Source organism: Ambystoma mexicanum, chromosome 2p, assembly GCF_040938575.1.
Source record: "Ambystoma mexicanum isolate Mex_15411 chromosome 2p, UKY_AmexF1_1, whole genome shotgun sequence".
Classification (NCBI taxonomy): domain Eukaryota; kingdom Metazoa; phylum Chordata; class Amphibia; order Caudata; family Ambystomatidae; genus Ambystoma; species Ambystoma mexicanum.
Genome location: NC_090923.1, coordinates 1,101,714,275 through 1,101,739,397, shown reverse-complemented (window position 1 = coordinate 1,101,739,397; position 25,123 = coordinate 1,101,714,275). Strand labels below are relative to the sequence as shown.

At 43.6% G+C, this 25,123-nt stretch overlaps 2 protein-coding genes across 3 annotated transcripts in view; one reads left to right on the top strand and one right to left on the bottom strand.

The window, feature by feature from the left end:
* Window positions 1-25,123, top strand: part of FLRT1 (fibronectin leucine rich transmembrane protein 1) — a 663,151-nt gene that overhangs the window by 140,605 nt on the left and 497,423 nt on the right. The window lies entirely within an intron of this gene.
* Window positions 11,641-25,123, bottom strand: part of MACROD1 (mono-ADP ribosylhydrolase 1) — a 1,116,388-nt gene continuing 1,102,905 nt past the window's right edge. The window contains exon 4 of the mRNA XM_069645104.1: window positions 11,641-12,049. Coding sequence (XP_069501205.1) covers window positions 11,967-12,049 — 83 coding nt within the window. The 3' untranslated portion in view covers window positions 11,641-11,966. The remainder of the gene's footprint in view (window positions 12,050-25,123) is intronic.

Here is a 25,123-nt window from a genome sequence, read left to right as displayed (position 1 = left end):
ATAATAATAGCAATGATTGAACCAGGCCCAAATGGGGCCTGGCTGCAAAGGTTAATAAAGGAGACAGAAAACCCCAACAACCTTTGATATGCACTGTGTCAACCTGAAACCATCTCCTGCCTCGCAGTAGTAAGGGCAGTGACCTGTCATGTCTGGAACTATGTGTTTACAGTAGGCAACCCCTGCAGGGGGACCCCATTCAGAAGGTTTGCAGGAAACAGAAAACCATTTTCTCACTGCAGCTTCAATGGAGACCTGCCGCTTTAATCAGCAACCACAGAGAATACCATTGACTAGAGAGACCCTTTGATCCACAACAGACAGGAAGAAGGGTGGGACTTAGTATTACATGTTTTCACCCCCTTACCTTTTCTGTTACAAAGCACTCTGGTTATGACCTCATACATACAGGAGATCATTGGTGGAGACCCAGGATTGGTTCATTACGGTAGGCTTAACCTACACCAATCACTGTGGCCTATTTGGCTTTAAAAGAGGGCTGAGCCCCTCTTTTGGGCATATCATCTGAAGGCTGTGAAAGGAGTAACAAGAAGAACTCCTTGGGAGCCTGCCTGAAGGTACAGTCTGCCTTACATATTCTGACAGTGAAGGAAGGCCAGGAACTCCAAGACCGAGGCAAGATCCCTCCCCTAAGCATCTCCCAAGGAACAGAGAGAGCTACTGATTCCAGGAGACGCCTCCAGCAGCTCCAGAACCGGTACCCAACCAGCACACAGCGTGTCCTGCTAGCCTCTGCAGCAAGCTTCCTAGATGGGAAGTGCTAGAGAGTCTCTGAACCAAACCAAGGACAAGGCAGCTGCCTGAAACACATTCCTCAACTTTGGGCCGTCCGTCTTAAAGGATGACACAAGCCCAGTGATGAAGCTAGGAGGAGTGCATCGACAAGCATCTACCGACATCCACCTTAAAGGACATTTTTCGAGCCATCGAGTCCCTCGAGCTGCAACCGACTGCACCGCTGACTGTTGTTACGATGCAGTCGCTAAAGCCGCCTGAGACGCCTTGACCAGTGCTTCAGACCCACCGACCAGCACAATGATTCCTGACCCTGAGCCGCCGTGTAGGCCAGCCTGCAGCCGTCCGTCCAGCCTGGCTCACCGAACTGCCTGCCCCATGATACCTGCAGCTGTCTCCCGTCTTGTACTCTGTCACAGAAGCTGCAAAGCGCCCTGAAACCTACTCTACACTGTCAAGCATCAAGAACTTCTCCAAGCACAAGGTACATTGTGGCTCAGTTCCGCTGGTCCTTCTCCCAAGGCACCTACCGACATTTTACATAGCATTGCTCCCTTTATGTTGAAACAAAGTATCCTTGAACTATTGCAATTCATTACTGTACCGACTACCCTCCTGTCAGTATCCAGAGTGCATCCCTTTTCCTTCTTTGAAACTGTCTGTCCTCTGTATTTCTTTACAGGGTGGGTTGTATTTTGTAGTGTGCTAGAACTGTCTGTTGTGATAATAATAAAGTAGATATGTTTATCTCATGGGAGGATAGCTCAGGGGCAATGCACTCGACTTGAAAGCAAGACGACGCGGAGAAACGAAGGTTTGATCCCCGCGACAGCGCTTAGAAACCTCTGTGTATTAAGCGCATTGTAAATAGCCAATTACAATTACAACATAGAACCTTGAATGCAGTCCCTTTTTATCATTGGGTAATAATTGGATTTCACTGTGTTGCAACTAACCAACGATCCAAAACCTTTCGGAGATAAGCCTGGCGTTCCGTCCATGTTACCAAAATTGGACAAGGAGGTTTATAATTGACTTGTGTTTCCAATCCGTTCAGATCCCTTCTGGTGTACTGAAGGTGTGGGGCTGATTGATGGTTTGGAAACTGATATTCATCCCTGGACCACTGGTTCCCCGTAAGTTGATTCGTCACAGAAGGCTCCTAATATTACCATCGAGTTTGCCAATTGAATACTTGATGCTTGAATGTAAATTGATCAGTTGTGGTACTATGGTAGTGCAAAAATGTCTGCTGGTGTGGAAGGAACTCCATCGGGCAGGGAGTAGGAGCTTGTTAGAACATGTTTGGCCTGTTCATTGCTTCCAAGAAGTCCAACTAAAGAAGGTAGTTTTGGGGCAGAAAAAATATCTTATTGATAAAAGGCAGCCTGGAATTTTTCTGTTTTCCGTTGAAAAATGTAAGAATGTAATACAAAATACACGTTATGAATGTGAGCACGACAAACTATTGTTAGCTTAGCAGAAAAATCTAAACGTGGAATGAATAAGCTGTTATTTGCTCAATAGTGACATACCTGCATATACACAAGCTTATCCTCACTGTTACATTGTAAGGAAATATATCGCTATCAAATTCAATACTCTTCCCACATTGGAAATAGAGGGTGCACGTACAGGAATTCCACGACAACATAGACACTGCTGTCTATGTGGTGAAATGGTAGTTAAAACCCTAAAGCACTTGGTGGTCGAGTTTTGTAGTCTCATTTGAAAAAGGAGACGGTATTTGATGCAATATATCAATAAGATGGGACATTTTAATATAGAGATATTGGGGCAAATGTTTATGGTAGGGAATGAATTTAATTTGATGTTTTATACTATAAAATCTATTGATTTTATTGTATTCTACTTGTCATTTGATTAGCGCCAGTTTTACCATTATTATAGTCATTATTATAATTATTTTATACTTAAGGTATTAAGAGATTTAAGTGTGGAAAGTTAATGCGTAGCTTGAAGCTTGGACATGTGTTTGGTGAAATCGCTCATTTATTGTAACTGATGTATTTTTATATATGGGTAGGATTTGAAATGTATGGTTGGAATACGTATGAATTCTTTTTATAAAGATTATATGTCTGCAATAAAGAAAAAAATAACAATTATATTGTAAGGGAAAGCTGTGGGCGGTGGCAACAATGGAGCAGAGCAGCCTTCCACAATGTGTCACAGGAATGTTAGGAAATATTTGGGCCCTGGCACTTATTATTTTGCTAATGAAGCACTGGTTAAGAGAGGTCCCATATTATATTGGTGTGCTTTGACTGGCCACAATATCACATCTAAGTGATCCTAGTTTGTGCAGGCTAGGGTACATCGTATTCTGATCAAAACAACACAGGTCTGGGACATCCCCACTATTGGCTGAGGGTCCAGAGCCAGCCAATTGAAAATAAAATCTGGATGTCGTCACCTATCCACTGTTCAGAGAATAACAGCAGCCAAATAACGAGGCCAGACTGCCAGCATGCCGCTGACCACAAGATGGACAAATATTTTGAAGCGGTCATAAAGAGATATAAAGCATACACAAAACCCATGCATTTATAGATATAGTCAGAGGCCATAACTGAGGGCCACTTGTTCACAGTGATCCCCCAAGGCCCTGAATGGCCACATATTATAGGCATTGTTATGATTATGCTGCTAATGGTAAACATGTGGTATCTTAAATACAGCTTGTTTTCAAAACACCACCTAAATAGGAGTTGTGATCGAGGAGATCTTTTCCCACATTGGGCACATAGAACATAATGCACAAGGTTAATATTATTTACCCTGTACAATACTTTCTATGACCCCATGCACTAAGAATCGAAAGAAATCTTAACTCATTAATAGGTGGTACTTTTAAAATAGAATCAGGTATTTTAAAAACGTACTTGATGTCCAATGTACCTAAACTGTAATCAATACTTAATGTACGAAAGCTTGTTAGTTTTCATCAAGACAAACTGCATTTTTGTGCTTGTACTTTTGTATGTAAGACATATTTGGCAGGACAAGGCATTGAAATGTAATGTGCAGTGATTGCCTGCATCATGCACAGGAGTCTGCAACCTGTGGCTCTCCACGCGTTTTGTACTACAACTCCCATTTGTCATAGCCAACATATTCAATGATGAGGGAACATGGGAGTTGAAGTCCAAAATATCTGGCGAGCCGCAGGTTGCAGCCCCCTGCTCATGGGCGACAGTGGAGTGATTTCTATTGTAACGTAGTAATGTCCATCCCTACCCTGAGACTCACCCATGCCCTGAAGCCAATAGCTGTTCTGAGGTTCTACCCAATCCCTGCCATGAGACTCATTTGCTGGGCATGACATACATGTACATGCAGGCCTGCAGATAAGGTTAATACCAAGCCTTTTTACGCATGAAAATCTTGCATATATGACAGCTTTCTTATTTTCCTGTGTACATTTACGCACACGTTTAGAGCATAGGGCAGTGCAAAAGTCAGATTACTTGACAGAAACCAGACCGCTTCTTTGGATTTGTATCTACATGGATGTAATTGCAAGCCATGGGGAAAAGCCTCTGAAACAGAACTGTGTAGACGAATGCAAAGAAATCAAGACAAGTCACGCACATACCTGCCTATATTTGCTGAAGAAAAAACCCAGATGATGTCATTGGGCACTCTGCCCCCTTTTTGCAAGACTACGCCCATCAGCACAGACCATATTTTTATTTTTGGAACAAAAATCAACGTTGTGTATCCATAATTCATGGGGCATGGGTGGGAAGGGGATGCTAATTATTTATACCAGAAACACAATGCTGACCTATTAAGAAGTCTGTTTATTCTCCTGCCCGGGATGTTTGGATGTTTCGGAAAACTCAGTCTACTGCAGTCCCATATTATCTCGTGTTCAAAGCGGTACAGTCTGTCTTCTCCTTACTGAGCTCCTTCGTTCGTTTTCTGTTTGCATTCTTACTAATGACACAATGGGCAGGCCTCTTCCGTACACACAGATTTGACCCGTCCCCTCCTCAGAACTGAGGTTTCCGTTGGTTACTTGGTGTTTTGATCTGTCTCTGTGCTTCCTGATTGGATTATGGTGGCAGTTATGGCACTTGGCAGAGTCCCAATGACTAAGACACGGAAACTATATGTGGCCGCTGCTGATCCTGGAAATCCCAGAGACTCAACGCTCTTCCCTGGAGACCCAGAGAAGAGCGCAAAAACACAGAGTTTCTGGGATAAACCCAGAGACTAGGCAGGTATGGTCGAGCATGTCATTTCTGTATTTAAGCATTGAGGCCTATGGGCCTTGTCAAAAGAGACACACAAGCACTCTCACTGGCAGCACAGAACAAGAGGAACATGACAACTGAGACTGGGCAAAGGATGGAGACAAGAGAAGACATGCCTGGAACCCAAGGGAAAGTAGGGGGCCGTGGCGTGACAGACAACAGAAGGTGGGGGCGGGGTGATGGACATGAATTCGTTACTGGCTCGCGCCCTGGTGTAAGGTTTCCAGTGGTAGGCCCTGTCTCCTCTACAGGCCGGGGATCCTCGATCCAGCACCGATAATCCTATTAGAGGCGCTCTCGTGGCCAGGCGTAACAGGCTTAGGGGGGGCATGATCCTACGATTATCCTGTCTCTGGGGGCATGGGCGGGTGGGTGCTGGCATGGTGACAGAGAGGGGAGGCCTTTGTTTTATTCACACACCCCGGCAGGCTCAAGGTATTTGGTTAAAGCGTCAAAGCGTCAAAGATGATGTGAGAAACGAATCGAAGATGTGCTGAAGCGTGAAATCAAAAGGTTGAGTCTGGAGTGACAGAGGCAAGAAGGCCGCCTTGCTGTAGCAGGGAAATATAAGTGGGCCAACAGTGATCTGACGCAACCGGCTGAATGCATGTTCAAATGCCCCAGAGCAGGCGCCTCGACCAGAGTCTTTCATTCCACTCTCAAAAAAAATGTTGCACCCGAAATGCCAATGTGAAATGCCCAGCCATCAGTTTTACATGGGTCCGCCTGCAGTTTTACAACCCGACATATTATATTTTAGAAGAGTGGATCTGCAGGTTTACAAGGCAGGAGTTACTTTTGCAAACGTTTGGCACTTTATTTCTAGGACGAAACTGTAGTTTTCAAGGTCTACCTGCAATTTAGCTGGCATGGAATTGCAGTCTTAAATGTCCGCCAGAACTGCACGTTTACATGTGGGTCTACCGTCTTGCAAAGTGGGAAATGGGTATTGGAAGGCAGAGATGCAGTTTTAAAGGGACACCACGCCACTGGTGTGTCCAGAGGTGCTGTCTTATGTTATGTTATTGGGCATGTGTATAGCACCTTTTACCATTGGTATGATTTCGAAGCGCTGTGGGTTGAGCGCCCTTGTGGACCATAGTCCAGGTCAGTGGAGAGAGAAGTGTAGTAAAGTGCTCGGGTCACTCGGTATGTGTGCAGCCAGGCTGGATTAGGTGGTGTCCAGCTGCAGCCTAGAGCTAGGCGTGGTGCGGTGGTTGTGTGAGATCAGTAGAATGTGTGCAGCAAGGCCGGTTGGACGTGGGTAGCTGCATTCTGGGAGTGGTGGAGTTTGTGAATGGGATTAGGTGTTCAGCTAGGCCGATTTGCGTGGGTATAGCTGCGCTCTAAAGAATGTTGAGGTGATCATGGAGGTGTACATGTATGTGTGCGGCTAGGCCGAATTAATCGAGTGGTATAGCTGCATTCTATTGTTTTTTGCTGGAGAGGAAAGAGTTAGCATTTTGTTGTGTTTGAGTGTTGATATGGATTTGAGAGGGACCCTGCTCCTGATGAGTTTCCAGTGCCTGTCGAGGGGATGGTATCTCCCTTTGGTTTCGGCAGTAGGCTAAGGTCCTCCCTGCGTCTTGTTGGGTCTGCAAATGCTTATTAGTGTTCTCTGTTGGACGATGACAGCCAGATCTGGCCCAAATCATATTGTTTCAGTATAGGTGCTAGAGTGGCCCTCGGTTGGTAGTTTTGCTTGATACATTCCCAGATAGGTAGGATTGGCAGAGATATAAGAGCTAGTAGGCCCTTGGTATGCAGTGATGCTCAAACATTTCCGTATGAGTAATATTAGCAAGGATGTGTATCTCCTGGACTGATAGCACAGTGCATATCTGGAGGGGGTAATGATCAAGCTTAGTCCTGGCGCTGGTACATTATTTATTTATTTGTACCATGCTGGTAACCCACAGGCATCAGGGTGCCAACATGTACACGGAAGAACACCAGTTAAAGACAGGACGTACATAAAGAGGACAGACAGCTACTTTATCTGAATTTAGCCACAATTCATGTATTTGGAGAGCAGGGTTTTCAGTTGGCCACAAAATACCTTTACATTTCTTTCCAAGCGAAGCATGCTTGGGAGTGAGTTCCACAAATGGTCCGCCCTATTGGGGAAGGCCCTACCAAGTTCTCCCACCTTTTTAAACCTAAGAGATCTGATCATTCCAGTAGTAGCCGACCTGAGGGCATGGTTGGGACTATAGGGGAAAGTGCGGGTCTTTTGATATATTGGTGCTTTTCCAAGCCTGATTTGCATATGGTCTTTCCCTTCTGTAATGGCTTGGCAGGCGAAGAACGGTGGTCTGGAGGGTTGCCCAGAGCATTGCCAGTGGTTAAGATTAATTCTAAACCTTCCAGCCATCACCTCTTTGTTTTTGCTATGTCACTCCGAGTGGGACGGGTATGCCCAGACGTGGGTCCCGTGCCTGCTGGGCCTAGAGACCCAAGCTACTCCTCACTGATGAGCCCCAACAAGGGCGAAACATGTTTGGGGATGCTTGTGGTCTCGTGCAGAAGGGATGTGGCCTAGCAGTTCGGGCTGGACTGCCCCTTTTGGGGTGGGGCCAAGCCTGATTTGTATATGGTCTTTCCCTTCTGTAATGGCTTGGCAGGCGAAGAACGGTGGTCTGGAGGGTTGCCCAGAGCATTGCCAGTGGTTAAGATTAATTCTAAACCTTCCAGCCATCACCTCTTTGTTTTTGCTTTTCCATATAAGAACTTGTGCACTAGTGTGGCTGTTTTAAAATGAATACGGGCTGAATAAGGCAGCCAGTGTAGGGATTCACTCCCCTATGATCTATGTTCTTGCCTAGTAGGAACATCCTTGATAATCTGGACTGCATCATTTTGAAGAATTTGTAAGCGGCGGATGCATTTTTGTCTGACCCCAATGTAAAGAGAGTTGAAGTAGTCGAGCCGTGAACGAATAATAGCTTGACCAATTCGGGCACAATTTACTCCTGAAATAAAGGATTTAATGTTTTTAAGAAGTTTTAGGTAGTAGTTTTGTTTTACTAGGTAACTAGTCTGTGTTTCAGTGCTGAGGGTGGCGTTAAAGAAAAACCCAAAGTCTTCACTTTTTCTGCTACAGCTATGGGACTGCCTTTGATGAGGAATTGTTCATATTCCTTCCTTAGCTTTGCTCTTGCCCCTGGGCTACCTAACAGTAGTAGTTCAGTTTTTGTTCCATTGAGGCAGAGCCAGTTTTTATTCATCCATTTCTCTATCACCCCATAGATTGAAGTCAGATTCCTAGTGTCAGCGTTGTGTTCTCGCTAATTTCTAGGATCAGCTGGGTATCGTCTGCTAGTTGGAAAATGTGACACCATGTGATTCCAGCAGGCTACAGAGAGGTCTAACATATAGATTGAAAAGTGTTGGCGAGAGACATGCTCCCTTTGGAACTCCCCAAAGGATGGGAGCCAAACAAGATGAAGCACCTTCCCAACAGACTGATAATTGCCTCCCAGATAAAAACAGATTGAATCCAATCTATGGCCTGTGGAGCACACACTAAGTGCTATTAGTGCTTGGGTTCCGGTCCAGATAATTGGTGATATATATATATATATATCTCTTGGCATCATAGCGTAGTGTATAACTGGTGGAGGAAGGCGATGAATCAACTCTGTCATGGCGAAGGTACATAACTGCTACTATGATTTCCAGATGGGTAAGATTAGCACGGATGGGCATCACTGTTAGCGGAATGCATATCTGGAAGGTTTAAAGAGTGTCTCCTTAGACTACCCTACAATTTCTTCTCACACTCTACTTTAGCAGGTTTTGCTTCTGTTACATATGTTAAACTCAGCACAATTTTTCCTTTGTAGAATTTAATAACAGGTAAAATGGAAAATGTACCATATTTTCTGTCCATTTTTTTCATCTGTGGCGGAAAAAGCCATGGTCTTGGTGTGAAGTTCTTTAAATGCTACCATAAAGGAGATAATTTGCTCAATGTTACTTCCAAGATACTTCAACTCTTCACCTTTTCTAATTCCATATTATTAATACACCATCTGAATTTGCCCTGTTTAGTTGTTTCCTGGAGTAAGGATAAAGACTTTTGTTTTAGACAAGTTGATCTCTAGATCTAAGTCTTGCAACTAAGCAGACAGATTGTTCAAGGATACCTAAAGTCTTATGGGCATTTGATCCAATAATACAATGTCATCTGCATAAACCAGATGACGAAAATGCATTTGTTCCAATTTAGGTGGGAAAGTATCACAAGAAGACAAAGCATTCCCCAGATATGCAATGTCTACATTAAATTCGGCCAAAACACACTCCATGTGAAGCCCACAGTTCGATTTGATAGTTTCTGACAGAGTGCCTCTAGAGTTCAAGCCGACTTTCACCGCTGTCTCTGAATGGAGTTGACTCAAGATACTAATAATCCGTTTCGGACAGCTCATAGCTTGTAATTTGCACCTGAAATACCCAGGAAATACCCGAACAGGAAAGGAGAAGGTGACAAATAACACCATCAAGTATTCCAGCTGCTTTGATTAAAATCAAAGAACATTTTGGGAAGATTAGAATGGCCACAGAATTTTGTATTTGACAAATATGCCTGTGATAAAAGGTTGTATACGAATTGTTTGAACTACAATTGTTCGAATCACAATTGACCTTTGCACAACTGACCGAATTGTGAAGGTCAATTGTTACATATATGCGGGGGAAACCCCCCGCAACCCCACATTATATATAAATATATATAAATATATATATATATATTATATATATATATATCACTCGAAAAAACTTTGTTAAGGGAACGTTATGGTTAAGTTGCCCTACCAAAAACCTGTGCACTTTACTAACAAAACTTTTCAAACGTGCCATTATGGTTCAAAGTAAAACCCAAAAACCCCTGAAATTCGCCAGTTATGGTAGGCTAAGCAACCATAACTGCCCGCATCACTGTGCGTTGCTAACACTAACACCCAGGACATCAAAGATGACATCACAAATGTCATTGATGACATCACATGTGTGGCCTTTCGTTTTTCCTCACTGCCACATCTAGGCCAGGCGGTTTTATTTACTGACAGTCGGAAACTTAACTCGCAAAAGGTATTACATTTATACATATTGCTATCCTCACATTTTTTCACAATATGTTCCGTACATTTTTTTGCATCGTGTGAAGTACATATATAGGGGAAGAAGCAGGCCTGAAACAAAGCTATCATTTTTGTACGTGCATACAATCATGTAGATTATACACAGTTGCTAATGATACTGCCTCTTGTTTGCTTACTGTACTCTCCATATATTAGCCCCATATTTGTATGCATTGTAGTCTATTTATGTTTTGTGTGTAATACCACAAATATGTAGTAAGTGATGCATTATTAGCAACTTAGTACATGTTTCACAGACCAGAAAAGTCTGATACAGAAGCATTCATGGTTTTACTATACAAATTTGCAAAGACAAAAATTTAGCACCTCTATGGGGTATGCTGCAACCGATATGTACATTTCTGTATGCGTAGGTTCCTTTACTAGAAAGAACAGTGCAATAGAATTTTCTTTACAACAATTCATTGCGTGATGACGTATGTAGTTTATTAGATATATCCTCATAACCCCAGATATTTTTTTGCCAAAATTATATTCACAACCTCTTGTCTGTAAAGTAATTACACATGTGATGTCATCAGTGATGTCATCAATGACATTTGTGATGTCATCTTTGATGTCCTGGTTGTTAGTATTAGCAGCACACAGTGATGTGGGCAGTTATGGTTGATTATCCTACCATAACTGGCAAATTCCACGGGTTTTTGGGTTTTACTTTGAACCATAATGGCACATTTGAAAAGTTTTGTTAGTAAAGTGCACAGGTTTCTGCTAGGGCAACTTAACCATAACGTTCCCTTAACAAAGTTTTTTCGAGTGAATTTTACGGGTTTTTAGTACGTCATTTTGATGTATAGCGACTTGTGAATAAAAACATTTTGTACTGAATGGTACTGCTGTAATGAAGAAGCACACGAAACAGTGCCGCTGCCTTGCAAGTAAGAAACGCACAAAATGTGTCACCGAACATCTACCGACCCATATCACCGTTGGTTAGCTGTTTGTTCACTGCTGTTCGCAAATTGCCTTATTATCTGGCGTTTTAAAAAGCAAAGCTACCGGTACACAAAGTAAACATTGCGTTAATAGAGCCCTTTCACAGTGCAAATAAATATATTTTTAAAAAATTACATACACTCCAAGTACTGCATATTTGTCAATAAAATACATAGACGCAATAATCTTTGCCAGTAATAGTGTAAATTTGCAACGCAGTAACGAGTGCTACTAAAAAGGAGCATTACTTGTTAGAATCCGGGGCCGCTTTGTGGGGTTGGATTACAAAACAAAATCCTTTTTCAAGATGGCCACCATAGAAATAGAAGGCGGTTATTTCATACATAGTCCCTCTTCCCTTTCCATGGTAGTCGGCAAAAAACACAAATACGTGACGTGACGCAGAATCTGTAAATAAACATACTGCGACGTACAACCTAATATCTTACATTTGCAAATAATAGAGTGGATTGTTAAAGAAAACATAAACATTTTAGAGTTTGTAAAGTAGGTTTATTTAATAGCAAACTGTCAGAGATGTTTGTCGTAATCCCATTGTAAATGCAATGATAACAATGGTTGAATGAGGGGCATTGCAAAAGGTAAAGATGAAGAACACGTTGTTTTTTTTTTTGCATACAAAAATTATGATTTCTTTGATAAAGCAGGTGCTTTGTTTCCACAGTGATTTTCAAGAAGACGTCGTAACCTTGACCCTACAGCACCATAAATGATGTTATGTTGCTCCGAGTAGCGAGTTCAGCGTACGGACAAAGCGGGCTTAGGGTATCGTCCCACATAATTGTTATGCATAGGAAACCGCTCACAAGCAGTTGTATTCGACGGCCGAAAAAGCCTTCACTCGGCATCTGAAATCCATGGCACGGACAATACGGCAATATGTACCTGGGGGGCAAACGTTACAAAAATTACGTGTCAGTAACCAACCTGTACCAAAAATATTTTACAAAAAGATGCAAAAAAGTGAGAAAGTAATACAGAAATGTAAGCGTTCGAACATGACATTTTAGTGAAATGTTTCTAATGACCATATTGGAAATAGTGTTGAAACGGCGAGAATCTGCATGCGCCGTAAGAGAAAAAAAATAGCAACTACACAGAAAGAAGATAGTGTAGTTAGGAAAGCAATATGAATGGACAGTGTAAGGAAAAGTATGGCTCGTGATTTCAAAGAAGACCACAAGAACGTGCAAACTGATGCACAAACCTATGTGCACAAACATAACGTTGCAACTAATAAATAGCAATGCAATTTTTTTGGACCCTTTCATTCCTTGATTTTCTTGTAAGGTTTCAGTTTCGCTCAAGGTCAAAAAAACAAAAGCCCCTTATACAATCACTCAGATGCGCGGGTGTATTGAGCGTCCAACCAAAAAAACAACTCATGTGCCCTTCATGCAGAAGGCACAAAAATTCCTAGTTTGCAACAACATATTGCAATTCAATTATGAGAACCGCTACTCGCATACACCTCCAGAGTCGCTGTTTCCAGCAAACAGTGCAGATGGTGGCCTTAGTTTTCAAAACTTAGAACGGCAGTCTGACGGCAATATTGTTCCAAAAACATTTCAACCCATGCGCACTAATTGGTAGTGGTACAGTGAACACAAAGTTGCAATTAAACGTATGAGTTTGGGGACAAGAAAACTTAACTTTTTCATTTTGTACTCCCACATTCCATTCCAAACCCCTCAATGGTGACCTTCTAAAGTATTATTACATAAGTGTGATCAGTGCAATGCTGTCTAGTTTTGTATGTAGGTCTGGCGATGTCCGCGTACACCAAAACATTATTTAAAGATTGCAGGGGGACCGTACAAAGTTGAGGAACTTGACGCTGTTGCACAACCAATCAGAGAAAGTGGCACATGTTCGTGGGCAGGAATTCTTTCCCCCATTCAGTGTAAGGGGAAAAGAGACGTTTTGAGAAACTCCCCGCCCTTATAATTTCCCCTCCCCCTGAACTAGACATCACCAAACGTTCCAAAGAAATGTAAAGGGTCTGACATTTTTTGTTTGGAAAATTTGGTGAGGAATCGTCCAAGGGGAGCGCAGTTGTAAAGCACCCAAAAACTGCTCCTCTTATGGAAACAGCAACTTCACCATAACAACACAGCCACTAACATGCCTGTGTGATATGCTGCAGTGGTTGTGGGCCGGACCTACAGATTTCTATATTTCTCCATACATATTTCACCGTAAGGGTGTACATTGGCTTATAACAACACTGCTTATAAGGTCGTTAAGACTGTACCGCCTCCCCAAAACCATCAGAATACTGAACTATAGTATGGGTGAATGCATTCCTGTAATGTGATGTGCTGAATCTGGTCAGGGCCTAGAGTTTTACGAGTAAGGCGTACAGGCTACGGCCTGCAGCCATGCATCCAAAAGTCTGCATCCTGCCCACAACCACCCGAGTGATGTGGGTAACTACGGGTGTATCCATAGGTGCAGTATGCCTCACTTGTTCTGGCCAGAGGCTAGACCCCTAGCTGTATGTTCATAGATATTACAGTATGTGGTTGTGCAGTGGCTGATACCTCCAGTGCTTATAACTTAGTGCTTGGGTGCATGGCCTTTGTCCATACACCCAAGACTGTGCACACTCCCCACAATCATCTAATCGACAATCAATAGAACAGGTGTATGCGTGGGTGTGACATGCTGCGGTGGTTGTGGCCTGGGCCTACAGTCTTGGAAGTATGGCTTTCGGCCTACGGCCATGCATCCAAGACTCTAGGCCTGGGCCACAACCTCTGCAGCATATCACACCCATGGCGTCGTCCTATTCAGTGGCACACCCATAGGCAAAAATAATATAATAACGACATTTACTCAATTGTAATGGTCGCTAACATCACGCGTGTCTTTACAACAGTCTCAAGGTGCCTGTACACACCACAGACAGAAATACTACCCTTATGAGTCCACTCATTTTCTGCACGTACAAACATCACGAACAAGGCGGGAATAGACAATATATCATTGACACCTGCCAATCAAACGAGTACATTTGTGCAGACATCTCATACTCGCTGAACCTTCCAAAGCACTGTAGGACATCAAAGTAGTTTCCGAACCAGCATTTCAAGTGGCAAATACATCATTAACAACTGCCGCCCAAACAAGAACACTATTTAATCCATCTCTTACTCTGTGAACCTCCCCAAGCACTGTAGGAGAGCAAAACAATGTCCGAAACAGCATTTCGCCTCTGGTGGCGACTGCCCTGTCTTTGGATCCAAGATGTCAGGCGCAGCCACACATTCTGACGCACGTCACGGCTCTCTGCAGCCAATCGTCGAACAAGTTGCGTGTCCGCGGTCACAATGCCACCCTCCTGGCCAATCGGTATGTTGTCCGCGGAGCGAACAGGGAAGTGTGACCGTGGAGCGGATATAGATATCACTAATTTTTGTAGACATATTCTTTAGTCGTTTTAAAGGAAACTAGTGGACGGATTGGCACCAAATTTACAGAAGCACGCTTTCGGGACCAAGCCCCTGCCGCAAATTTGGTCAAAATCCGTCCAACGGTTTGACCTGTAGGCGTGCGCAAAGTTTTTCCCCCATTCAGTTTATGGGAAAAAAAGATGTTTTGGGACCCCCCCTATAACATTTCTCCCCCTGCACCAAACATCACGAAACTTTGCAAAATAAATCAGAGTGGCCCGTATACTTACTTTGTTTGCAAAGTTTGGTAAGGATTCGTCCAGGAAGAGCAGAGTTATAAGCCGCCCAAAAAGTGCTCTTCCTATGGAAACAGCAACTTAACCATAACTATACGGCCACTACCGTGGCCGTGTAATATATATATATATGCGGTCAATTGTGCAAAGGTCAATTCAGACCCTTGACTTTTGGTCAATTAGGTAATTCGAACAATGTGTTCGAACAATTTGGGTAATACCTGATAAAAGGGTTGCATGCTTGAATGCTCACTGCGCCTGGTGCTTTTAAAAATGTTCAAAACACTAACCCGAACCTTAACATTTTTGTAGGACTAGTGAACCATATATATTGACTGGAACAGCGCCAAGATTTGGATGTGAGGAGGGAATGACTGCGACATCAGTCGCTCTATTTTGGGTCGAGGTCTGTCCAGAGCTAATGTCTTCTTTCCCTGCATGGAGTTTTAGCCAGCGCTTAGGGTTAAGGATGGCTGTGCACATACTCCGTTCCCAATGTATAGACAGCCTTAGAAAGTTATATGTAACGGCATATAGATCGCCTTTTGTAAAAAGTGTACATTTACATTTAGAGATCAAAATTGCTGGGATCTGTTTAGCCCCTACTTGTTGCCTAAAAGAGCCTGGTTAGCTTGACACCAACAGCTACTGGACCAAATCTACTTCCGACAGCCCAAGCTGAATGGAAGCGTACACATATACCTATTGTATGTAACAGTAAGTCTTTGTATTTGGGAAGTGTTAGGACAAATCTAGTAGACATTTGATGACTAATTGGTCATATATAATGGACAAAAAGTTATAGTTTGTCAGATTTGTTGCATGCTATGTACTAGCTCCTTGTTGTCCAGCGGTAGCTACTGCTTGCTGTGTGATGCCTGGAACCCAAGAGCTGTTTTAGTTGGCATTCATAAAATCTTGATTACGATCCATGTTCTATAAATAACTTCACCAATATTTACTGATACTGGTAGGCATAACACAAGTAGTAACATAAAAATGTACTGCAACTAATACTAGTAACTTCTGACATATATATGTCACTACTAACTTCAAACATGGTTATAACCCTACAAGCAACTTTAGATTTACAAATATCTTCATGCTTGTACATCACTACTATTAACTCCCAGCACTTATAAACTGGTTTGTATTCAATTAATATGTGCAACTACTAACATATTTGACATACTTTCTACTGGTTGTAATGACAACTACAAATAGTACTAGCAGCATCAAGCACGTATACTATTTCAACTACTAACTTTATGCATGCACACTATTCCTGGTAACATTAGCTGGATACTACGGAAAACGAAATCATGGCTCCTCGCTCAAATCTGATTCAGCCTTCTGCCTGTAGCTTTCACCATGAGTCATCTGCCTCCACTATACATTGTCTCGCTTAAATTAGGATAAACTGCCTAATGTGATTGTCTATGTAACACCATTGTATATTTTACTTATCTCGGTAATTATGTCTATTATAATATACCGTATTTATACAATTTTTTGTACTATACTGTAATTTACGCTCTTTTGTATATTTTGTATATGTTCTTCAGTTCGGTAACTATGCCTATTAAGTTTTTGCGCCCGGCTGCCTTTGGGCCTGGTGCGCGCTAAAAATAAAATAAATACAAATACAAATACTACGACCAGTAACTTCAACCATACATGGCATAACATAGACATTCAACTACAAGAAACACATTTTATACACACCACCAGTATCTTCATCCATGGCTATTAGCAACTTTACATATATCTACATTCCTCTTATATTCAAACATGCATACGCTTTCTACCAGAAACACCACAAATAAATACTTCTAGTAAGAACTTCACTTCTAAATACCATTGGTACTCATTTCACACTTACATAATGCTAATAACTTGAAGCATGTATGGTAAGATTAGTAATGTATGCATGCAAACATACACAGTCCCCCATACCTACTACCAACTATCTGCCTGATACATGGAATTATTTGCGTTAAAAACGCGGATTTGTGCGCCTTTCTGCCCGAAAATCCCCATACTTCAAACAGGGATTTTCGTGCAGAAAGGCGCGCAAATCTGCGTTTTTCACGCAAATAATTTCATGAATCAGGCTACTCGAGCTAGTAACGTTAAGCACACATGGGGGTGGCGGAGTAGGTGCTTGTTTGTGCCCAACCTGATGGGGGAGCTTTATGATTTCTTTCTTGCTTAACATGCGCGATAATACTGTTAGGAGACCCTAGGCAGGGCCGCGATAAGAAGGCAGCTAAAGACGCAAAACGCACACAATCCAATAACCGCGGCCCAGGAATAGGAGCCGGGACGTGGCAGGAATGCTGAGCTGCCGCCCGGCTGCGCACTCTGCTCGCGTCGCGGTGTCCAGGGGGAGAGAGCGAGGCGGTTTGCATCAGCACCTTCGGCAGCCATTAGACTTGTTTTGCCTTCTCCGCCCAGGGAATCTAAGAACCCCCAGAAGACAGGATCCGAGCGCAGAAAATGAACCAGAAAGCCACGTAGCCAGGGAACAGGGCTGCGCGAGGCCCTGCCAGCATCGCCCTATTCAAGGCCACGCCGAAGCCTTCTTTGGAGTGGGGCTATAGAGTTTTTCAAAATGGGCAAAAAACAAAAGCGATTCTGCTGCTAACTGAAATGATGCGCTGATAAATGCGACCATCCCAATCCGGCCGCTCCTTACTGAGTACTGCAAGATAAGGACCGCGAGGAATCGAGGATCTAGTGACTGCTGAAATAAATGTAGATCTCATTAATTAATACCCATAAGATTACGTAGCTCCTAGAATCCCAGAAAGACGCACTTTTGCAGTCATTCCCGCTCTTTGCCAGAAGCCTCAGAGTGATTGTTGCCTCCTCTTTCATTGTAAAAGCACCACAACATAACGAGGCAGAACATTGGAGCATGCACATGGATTAGGAGAACTGGATTGGAAAAGTGTTGCAAAGAAGTAGCCTCTGACAAAGTGCCTCCAGAGTCCAAGGGGAGTCTCACCCCCGTCTCTGAATGGAGGTGACTCCATCTACTAGTAATCGGCATAAAACAGCCATTCTCATATGGATAAAAGGATTGCACTTTGTATGTGGGCTGTAGTTCTGTCATCATTGTGGCGCCCTATTCCCCATACTAACCTTTCAGTCTAAAAGCAGCCAACCCTCCTGTGGCTGAGCTTTTTTATCTGTGCTTCCCCCTTCATCATTACCTCAGTACTGACTCTGGAGCCCTAGACTCGATCAGCTAGACTCTTATATGCCTTGTATGGCAACAGCTCTTAAACGCTATACTGATGCCTCAGATGAACCACAATCTGCAACCCAAAAAGGCCTGGCACACCTCAGACCACATCAAAACAGAGAATTTATTGCGGCAAACTAGACGACGTTGGAGAAGAAATTACCATAACTTGCATTCCTTGCTGCTACTAGAGCCTACATAAAGACAATAAAATATTCTACTTGGATTTTCTAAAGTCCTAATAATCTTTGTTCACATGGCTTGACCCTTTATATGTATGCTGACAACACACAAGTGATTATATGACTAGGTAGGGGACAACTAGGGGTCTACCACAAGTCATTTTAGAACCTGCGTGGAGGAAGTTAGCCAGTGGAGGGATAGGGGGAAACTAACATTCACCCCCCGCCCCCTGAATCAGAGCTTTTCTTATACATGGCTACTAAGACGGGAGGTGCAAAATGTGAACCTCTAGGATCTTGGTTACCCACCTTTGGGCCTGCGTTTTTGCTGCACTTTCCATCCATGACGAGGTTTACTCATCCTTATCATAGAATTAACACATAAGCCAAGTCTCCCGTTCTTGCTTCTTACATCTCCATATAAAATGCAGATTCTAAAACTACTTATTTTTTCATAAAAAGTCAAACTAGGCAATACACTCGTATCGACTTGTTGCGACTACTGCAACTTTATCCATTTGTATCTGTCCAAGATGACGTTAGATCGACTCCAAATACTTCAAAACCATGAGCTAGACTGCTATTGGGGCGGGGACACAGACAGCCCATCTCAACAGTGTTTCCGGCTCTTCATTGGCTGCCGTAGAGGAAAGGGTGCATTTCAATGCTCACTACCAAATACACTAGGACCTTCAACATCAGGGCCCTCGCTTCCTTCAGGAGCTATTTATACCCTTAGCGCCCTCTGGGACACTTAGATCTGCGACTTCAGGTGTAGTGCTTGTCCTGAGATTCAGACAGCCCTGGTTGTGTGGAAGATCTTTCTGTATCCAAGAAGCCTTACTCTGGAGCTGCTTGCAAGCAAAACATCAATTGATCGCTTACCATCTTCTGTTCAAACGTAACCTTAAAACCCACCCGTTTCCCTCTCAGCCTTGTTGCACTGCTTCTGGGGATGAATGTCTGATTTTTTTAGGCTGGATGGGTTAATGTAAAATTGCAGGGTGACATGGGTGCACAGGATGCTGCAGGTATGTGTGATGCTGCAAGTGTGCCGGAGGTTGGAGGTGAGCAGAATGTTGCATATGTGTGGATTGATTTGGGTGTGAGGTGTGATCAGGATGCAGCGTTTCTACAGATGTGCAAGGTGCTCTAAGTGTGCTGGTTAATGTTGGTGTGCGGGGTATATGTCGATTTTACAGGAATGTACCTTCAAAGGACGATGTACTTGTGCCACACAATGTCAATGTTATTGTAAGTAATTAAACACCTACACATCACAAAGACCCCCTGCAGTGCTGTATAAAGGAATTTTAAACTGGAACATAGCCCACGAAAACAGGTGGGTGTGTGACGAATCAACTTCCAGGGTACCAGTGGTACATGGATGAATATCGGTTTTTAAACCATCAATCAGCCCCACACCTCTAGTACACCCGAAGGGATCCGGACACATTGGGAACACAAGCATACTATAAACCTCCTTGTCCAATTTTGGTAACGTAAACGGAACGGCAGGCTTATCTCTGCACGGTTGTGGATCGTTGGTAAGTTGCAACACAGCGAAAATACAATTATTATCCAACGATAAAAGGGGCTGTCCAGTGAAGGTTGTATACAAATATCTACTTTATTATTATCACAACAGACAATTCTTGCGCACTACAAAAACAACCCACCCTGTAAAATAATGCATAGGACAGACAGTTTCAAAAGGAAAAGGGATGCCCTGTGGATACTGAGAGGAGGGTAGTCGGTAAAGTAATTAATCACAATAGTTCAAGGAATAAGAGAGCAATGGGTGGTAAAATGTCACTTGGGTTTTTTGGAGAAGGACCAGGGGGACAGAACTACAATGCACCTTGTGCTTGTAGAAGTTCTTGGTGCTCGACAGTGTAGAGTCGGTTTCAGGGCACTTCGCAGCTCTGCGACAGAGTTCAAGACGGGAGACAGCTGCGGGTCGCATGCAGCGGGCCGTTCGGCGTGCAAGGCTGGAGCACTGGTGGAGGCGTCTCGGACGATGTTAACGACTGCAGCGTGACAACAGTCAGCGGTGCAGTTAGTTGCAGCTCGAAGGGCTCGCCTAGCTTGAAAATGTTTTTTTGCAGACGCTGGTTGATGCTTGTCGATGCACTCCCTCTTAGCTTCTTCACTGGGTTTGTGTCGTCCTTTAAGGTGGACGGCCCATAGCTGAATAGAGTGCTGCAGGCACCGGCCTTGTCCTGGGTTTGGTTCAGAGACTATCTGGCACTTCCCACCTAGAGCCTAGCAGGGCAAGCTGTGTGCTGGCTGGGTACCAGTTCTGGAGCTGCGGCAGGGTCCTCTGCATTTAGTATCTTCCTCCGTTCCCTGGGAGATGTTTGGGGAGGGATATTGCTTCCCTCTGCGGAAATCTTGGCCTTCCTTCACTGGCGGAAACTGTAAGGCAGACTGTACCTCCAGCCATGGTCCAAATGAGTTCTTCTTGTTACTCCTTGCAAAGTCTTTAGATGATCTGCCCAAAAGAGGGCCTTGACCCTCTTTTAAAGCCAAATGGGCCACAGTGATTAGTGTAGGCTAAGCCTACCTTAAAGAACCAATCCTGGGTCCCCACCAACAATCTCCTGTATGCATGAGGTCATAACCAGAGTGTTTTGCAACAGAAAAGGTAAAGGGGTGAAAACATGTAATACTATGTCCCATCCATCTTCCTGTCTGTTGTGATCAAAGGGTCTTTCTGGTTAATTGAGCTCTCTGTGGTTCCTGAATAAAGCGGCAGGTCTCCCTTGAATTTGTGGCGAGACCAGACTGGTTGCTGCCAAACCAAATACTTGTACCTTCTGAATGGGATCCCTCAGTCCCAGACATGACAGGTCACTGCCCTTGATACTGAGAGGTGGGAGCTGGCTTCAGGTTGACATAGTGCATATAAAAAGGTTGTTGGGGTGTTCCTGTCTTTTGTTAACCTCTGCAGTCAGGCCCCATGTGGGCCTTTTTGAAGTATACTCTATTAGTATGTCAATTATGTTAATTGCTGCCACCATCTGCACCGGGTAAAAAAAAGACAGGGTGGATCCATGGAGCCTTTGATAGTTAATTAGGCTGGCCAAGGCAGGAGGAAGGTTTTGGCTCTCCCCCTTCTGAGATGCATCATGTGCTCCACCTGTCAGATCCTAACACAATGTGACACCCAGAGTACACAAGTCTACGTGTATGTAGTGTGGCGAGCATAAGAAAATGTGTGCGGATTAGCCCCACACATTTTCCAGCGGTTAATCTACCATTCATATAAAATTTTAAAAAAGCACAGGCGAGCGCACACCCATCATGCAGATGGTCGAATTCCTCACAGAGTGCGAACATGTTCCCTGGGAAAAATCTATGTTTAAGCATTAACAAAGCTAATCAAATGTTTTAAAAGTGTTATAAACCAGAGTGATTTCACTTAGAACGCATTCGATGCTTTTGGGTGCCAAATTACTTCATATTGCCAGAACAGCAATGTTCCAACCAGTCACCAGTGCTTGAGTCAATGGTGTTCAAAAGAAAGTCCAAAGGACTACACATCCCAGAATGCAATTTATGATAAATATAAGCCCAGATCACGGACAGTAGTCCCGAGTTGAAATGGATGTATCTTGTAATCCTCTAAAGTTGACGTTTAAAGTGGCATAGTTACATAAAGGGATTGAGAAGAGCGGTTTATTTATTGTGGGTGTACTGTCTGGGGAGAGTAAGAATTGCTTATGTAGCACCCCATCTAATGTACTAGGATGAACTCCCTACTTTCTTGCTAGTGATGCATGGAGTATGGGGCATGTACAAAGGAACAGGGCCCCTCAACGTTTCGATTAGCAGCCCTATTGGAAAGGTGGTGCAGAAGCATGCTTTGATTGCTCTACAGGGAACCTTGATTAGCTGGCCTCACTACTTCGACTCCTATACAGGGCACAAGAGCAATGCCCAAAGTTCTGTTACTAACAGGCCAGTATATGCTGGCTGTGTGAGCCAAAATGGGGTAGATATATAACTTGGTGCACTGTGCAGCTAGCAATTTTGACTAGTTGAGGGTCACACGCGTGGTGATGCCTGGCCACATATTTCATTGGAAGGACTGCGTACCCCCAAGGATGTTTTAAAGCTGGGAATTTAAAAAAAGGTTATGTTGGTCTTTTAATTGAATTAATGGGCTAACGTGTTCAATCATTGCTGCCAGTATTCGAACCTGGTTTTTAAGTTAAACCAGTGATCGAAGTGGGGTGTGAAATCAATAGAGGGGCTGTGACAAGAGGATGAAGCCAGAATGTTGGGCATGGTCTAAATAATGATGGGCGTGGCCTAAAGAAGGCACTGACTGACCCAAACAATACACCATGACACCCTGCACAAATGTAATTTCGGTCTTTCAGCAGGCTCTCAGGCAGTATTGTTTGTATCCAGTCTATACATTGTAAATTAATTTCGCTAGGGTTTGGAAGTGAATCAACCACTCACTCAGTAGTTAAACAATTAATATTGTGTAAATAAATCACATATAATAAAGGGGAGGGGGACAAATAGCACCAATGTAGTTTCCTGGCGATTTGCATACAATCAAATAACATTTTGGGAATTACCACAGAATTTTATATTTGAAATATGTCTGTGATAGTGATTCAAGCATGCAAACTTGGGCTTCATGCTCATTTTATGTGTCCCAATACTCACCCTAACAGTGAAACATATGGGTGTGAGGCATGTGCTGTGTTGCTTGAGAAGCAGCTTGTAAATCAATCACCCAGTCTCTGCCCTATCTTGATTACCAGGAAAAACGTAGGCCCACTCAAAGATGAAATTGGATGGGTTGGTTATGGGTGACAGAGGGCTGGGAACCCATTTTTGGAGACTGCTGGGGTTCAGCCACTTAAAGACCTATCCGAAAATTACCCGCTGAGCACAAGGTAGTGTGATTAAAAGAAGTGTGACATTTCTCATATTAGGATTTAAATTTTCAGGGAATATTTCAGTAAAGATCCTTGTCTTTAAAGGTTTGCACGTTTTAAACCTTGCATAAAAATCTCTTCTGTTATTTTTCGGGTGTTATTAATTTTCAGAAAGACAAGACATTCGCATATGTCTTGTAAAGTTTCTTCCATTAGGACAGACTAATTGAATACACTTTGGATATTTCACTTTATAATGTGCTCACTTGGGTGACATCTCATTGCATATGTTAAGAAGTCTCCCAATTGTGTAGACTTGTGCCCTGGTTTTGGCCTATGCTCCTGGCTGGCCGACTGTACTTTTAATCTTCCACACATTTATTTTAATTGCTCCCAGAGGTACTCCCTAAGTCACCATTTAAGATGAGAAAATGAGATCCACTTTTTGGTGTCCATGACAATGTTCTGTGCCAGTGCAGTACTGTCTAGGAGTGAAGATGTTTCACGTTCTTCGCTGGAGTTGGCGTGGTGCCGCAACTGGTTCTATGGGGTCGTCTTCTAGTTTCCGTACAGCGAGCCCAGTTAAGGTGCGCGTTGCAGCAGCGACATCTAGAGGGGAGGCGGTGTAGACGAGGCAGAGGCCAGGTGTGGTGCCCTCTCGTCTCTATTAGGCTGTGTGTAGTCTTCACGTGCCTGCGGAGTGCGTAGGAGACCAGCCTCAGACATCATGGCACGATTTTGATGCAGGACCTTCCAGAGCGGAGGCGGAAGTGGGTGGGCCTGCTGTCACGTTTGGGCCAAGCCCCTGGTTTCCTGTTACCTCGATGTTCCCCACGAGAAGGAGCAGAGGGCACTGACTATATAATACAGCACGACGTTATCTAGTCACAGAAATGTCACAGTATGTTTCACAGGCACCCCACCCAGGCACCCCCCCCCCCCTCCTCTTTCTGGGTCTGTTCCATCCTACACACGTGTGCATTTTAAACAACGCCATTCTGAGCAATGTAAATTACAAGTATTCCTTAATACGGAAGAGAATAACGTTTTTGGGGTACTTGTTGACTGTGGACTAGTTATGTGTGCTACACCAGGGATTCCTGCGCAGAAGTGAAAGAGAAAGGGGTCGGAGGGGGGTGGGGGGAGTCTTGGAGCAAGAGGGTTTTGTGAATTGTGGTTAACATATCTGATTGCGGGCACTGCGATTCAAATGCAGTTGTGAAAAAGGGTTGACAGGAGTCGAGATTCCATTCGATAAATAAGTTATTAACCTTGGCAGGGTAGTGTCAATGCATCTTCCGAGGAGCTCGGCGTGCTACCTTGTAAAGGCATTATATGCAGGCGTGCATTGTAGGCATGTTAAGACCATCTGCTGCTAAATGCCGAAACAAGCCGTTTAGTTTGTAGCGGCTTTGTAACCATCGGAAGTTTTAGAAGCAATGGTGGCAAATAATGAGTTCTTATTTCCACAATATGTCACCCTTGGATTTCCGATATTATGCGTTTCAAAAACTGTCTGCGTTTTGGCTTTTGTGAGAATAAAGCATGACTAGCTGAAGGCCAAGAGATTCAATAATCCTTATATATGTCTACCAGGTTCAGGGGCAGGGCCTGTCACACCCATAAAACACCCCAGAACAGGTCGAAGAAGCTCATGTCAAAAAAACATTATTTTAGTTGTGAATTATGAATCTATGAATGCACGATATTTCAGTGTAACAGTGGCATGCTAGGAGGGTCTACTCTCTTTTTTATTAGCAGCAAGAGGCCGCCAAAATGGCAGAAGCTGCACTGTGCAAGGCTGCTTCACATCACCGCACCTCACGCTTGCCATAACATTACGGTTGTTTGGTATTAGCCAGTTCTCCAGCACCTTCGAAAAGTATGACTTTTACCAGCAAGCCCCACACAGGTCGAAAATGGCCTTTGCTTGTT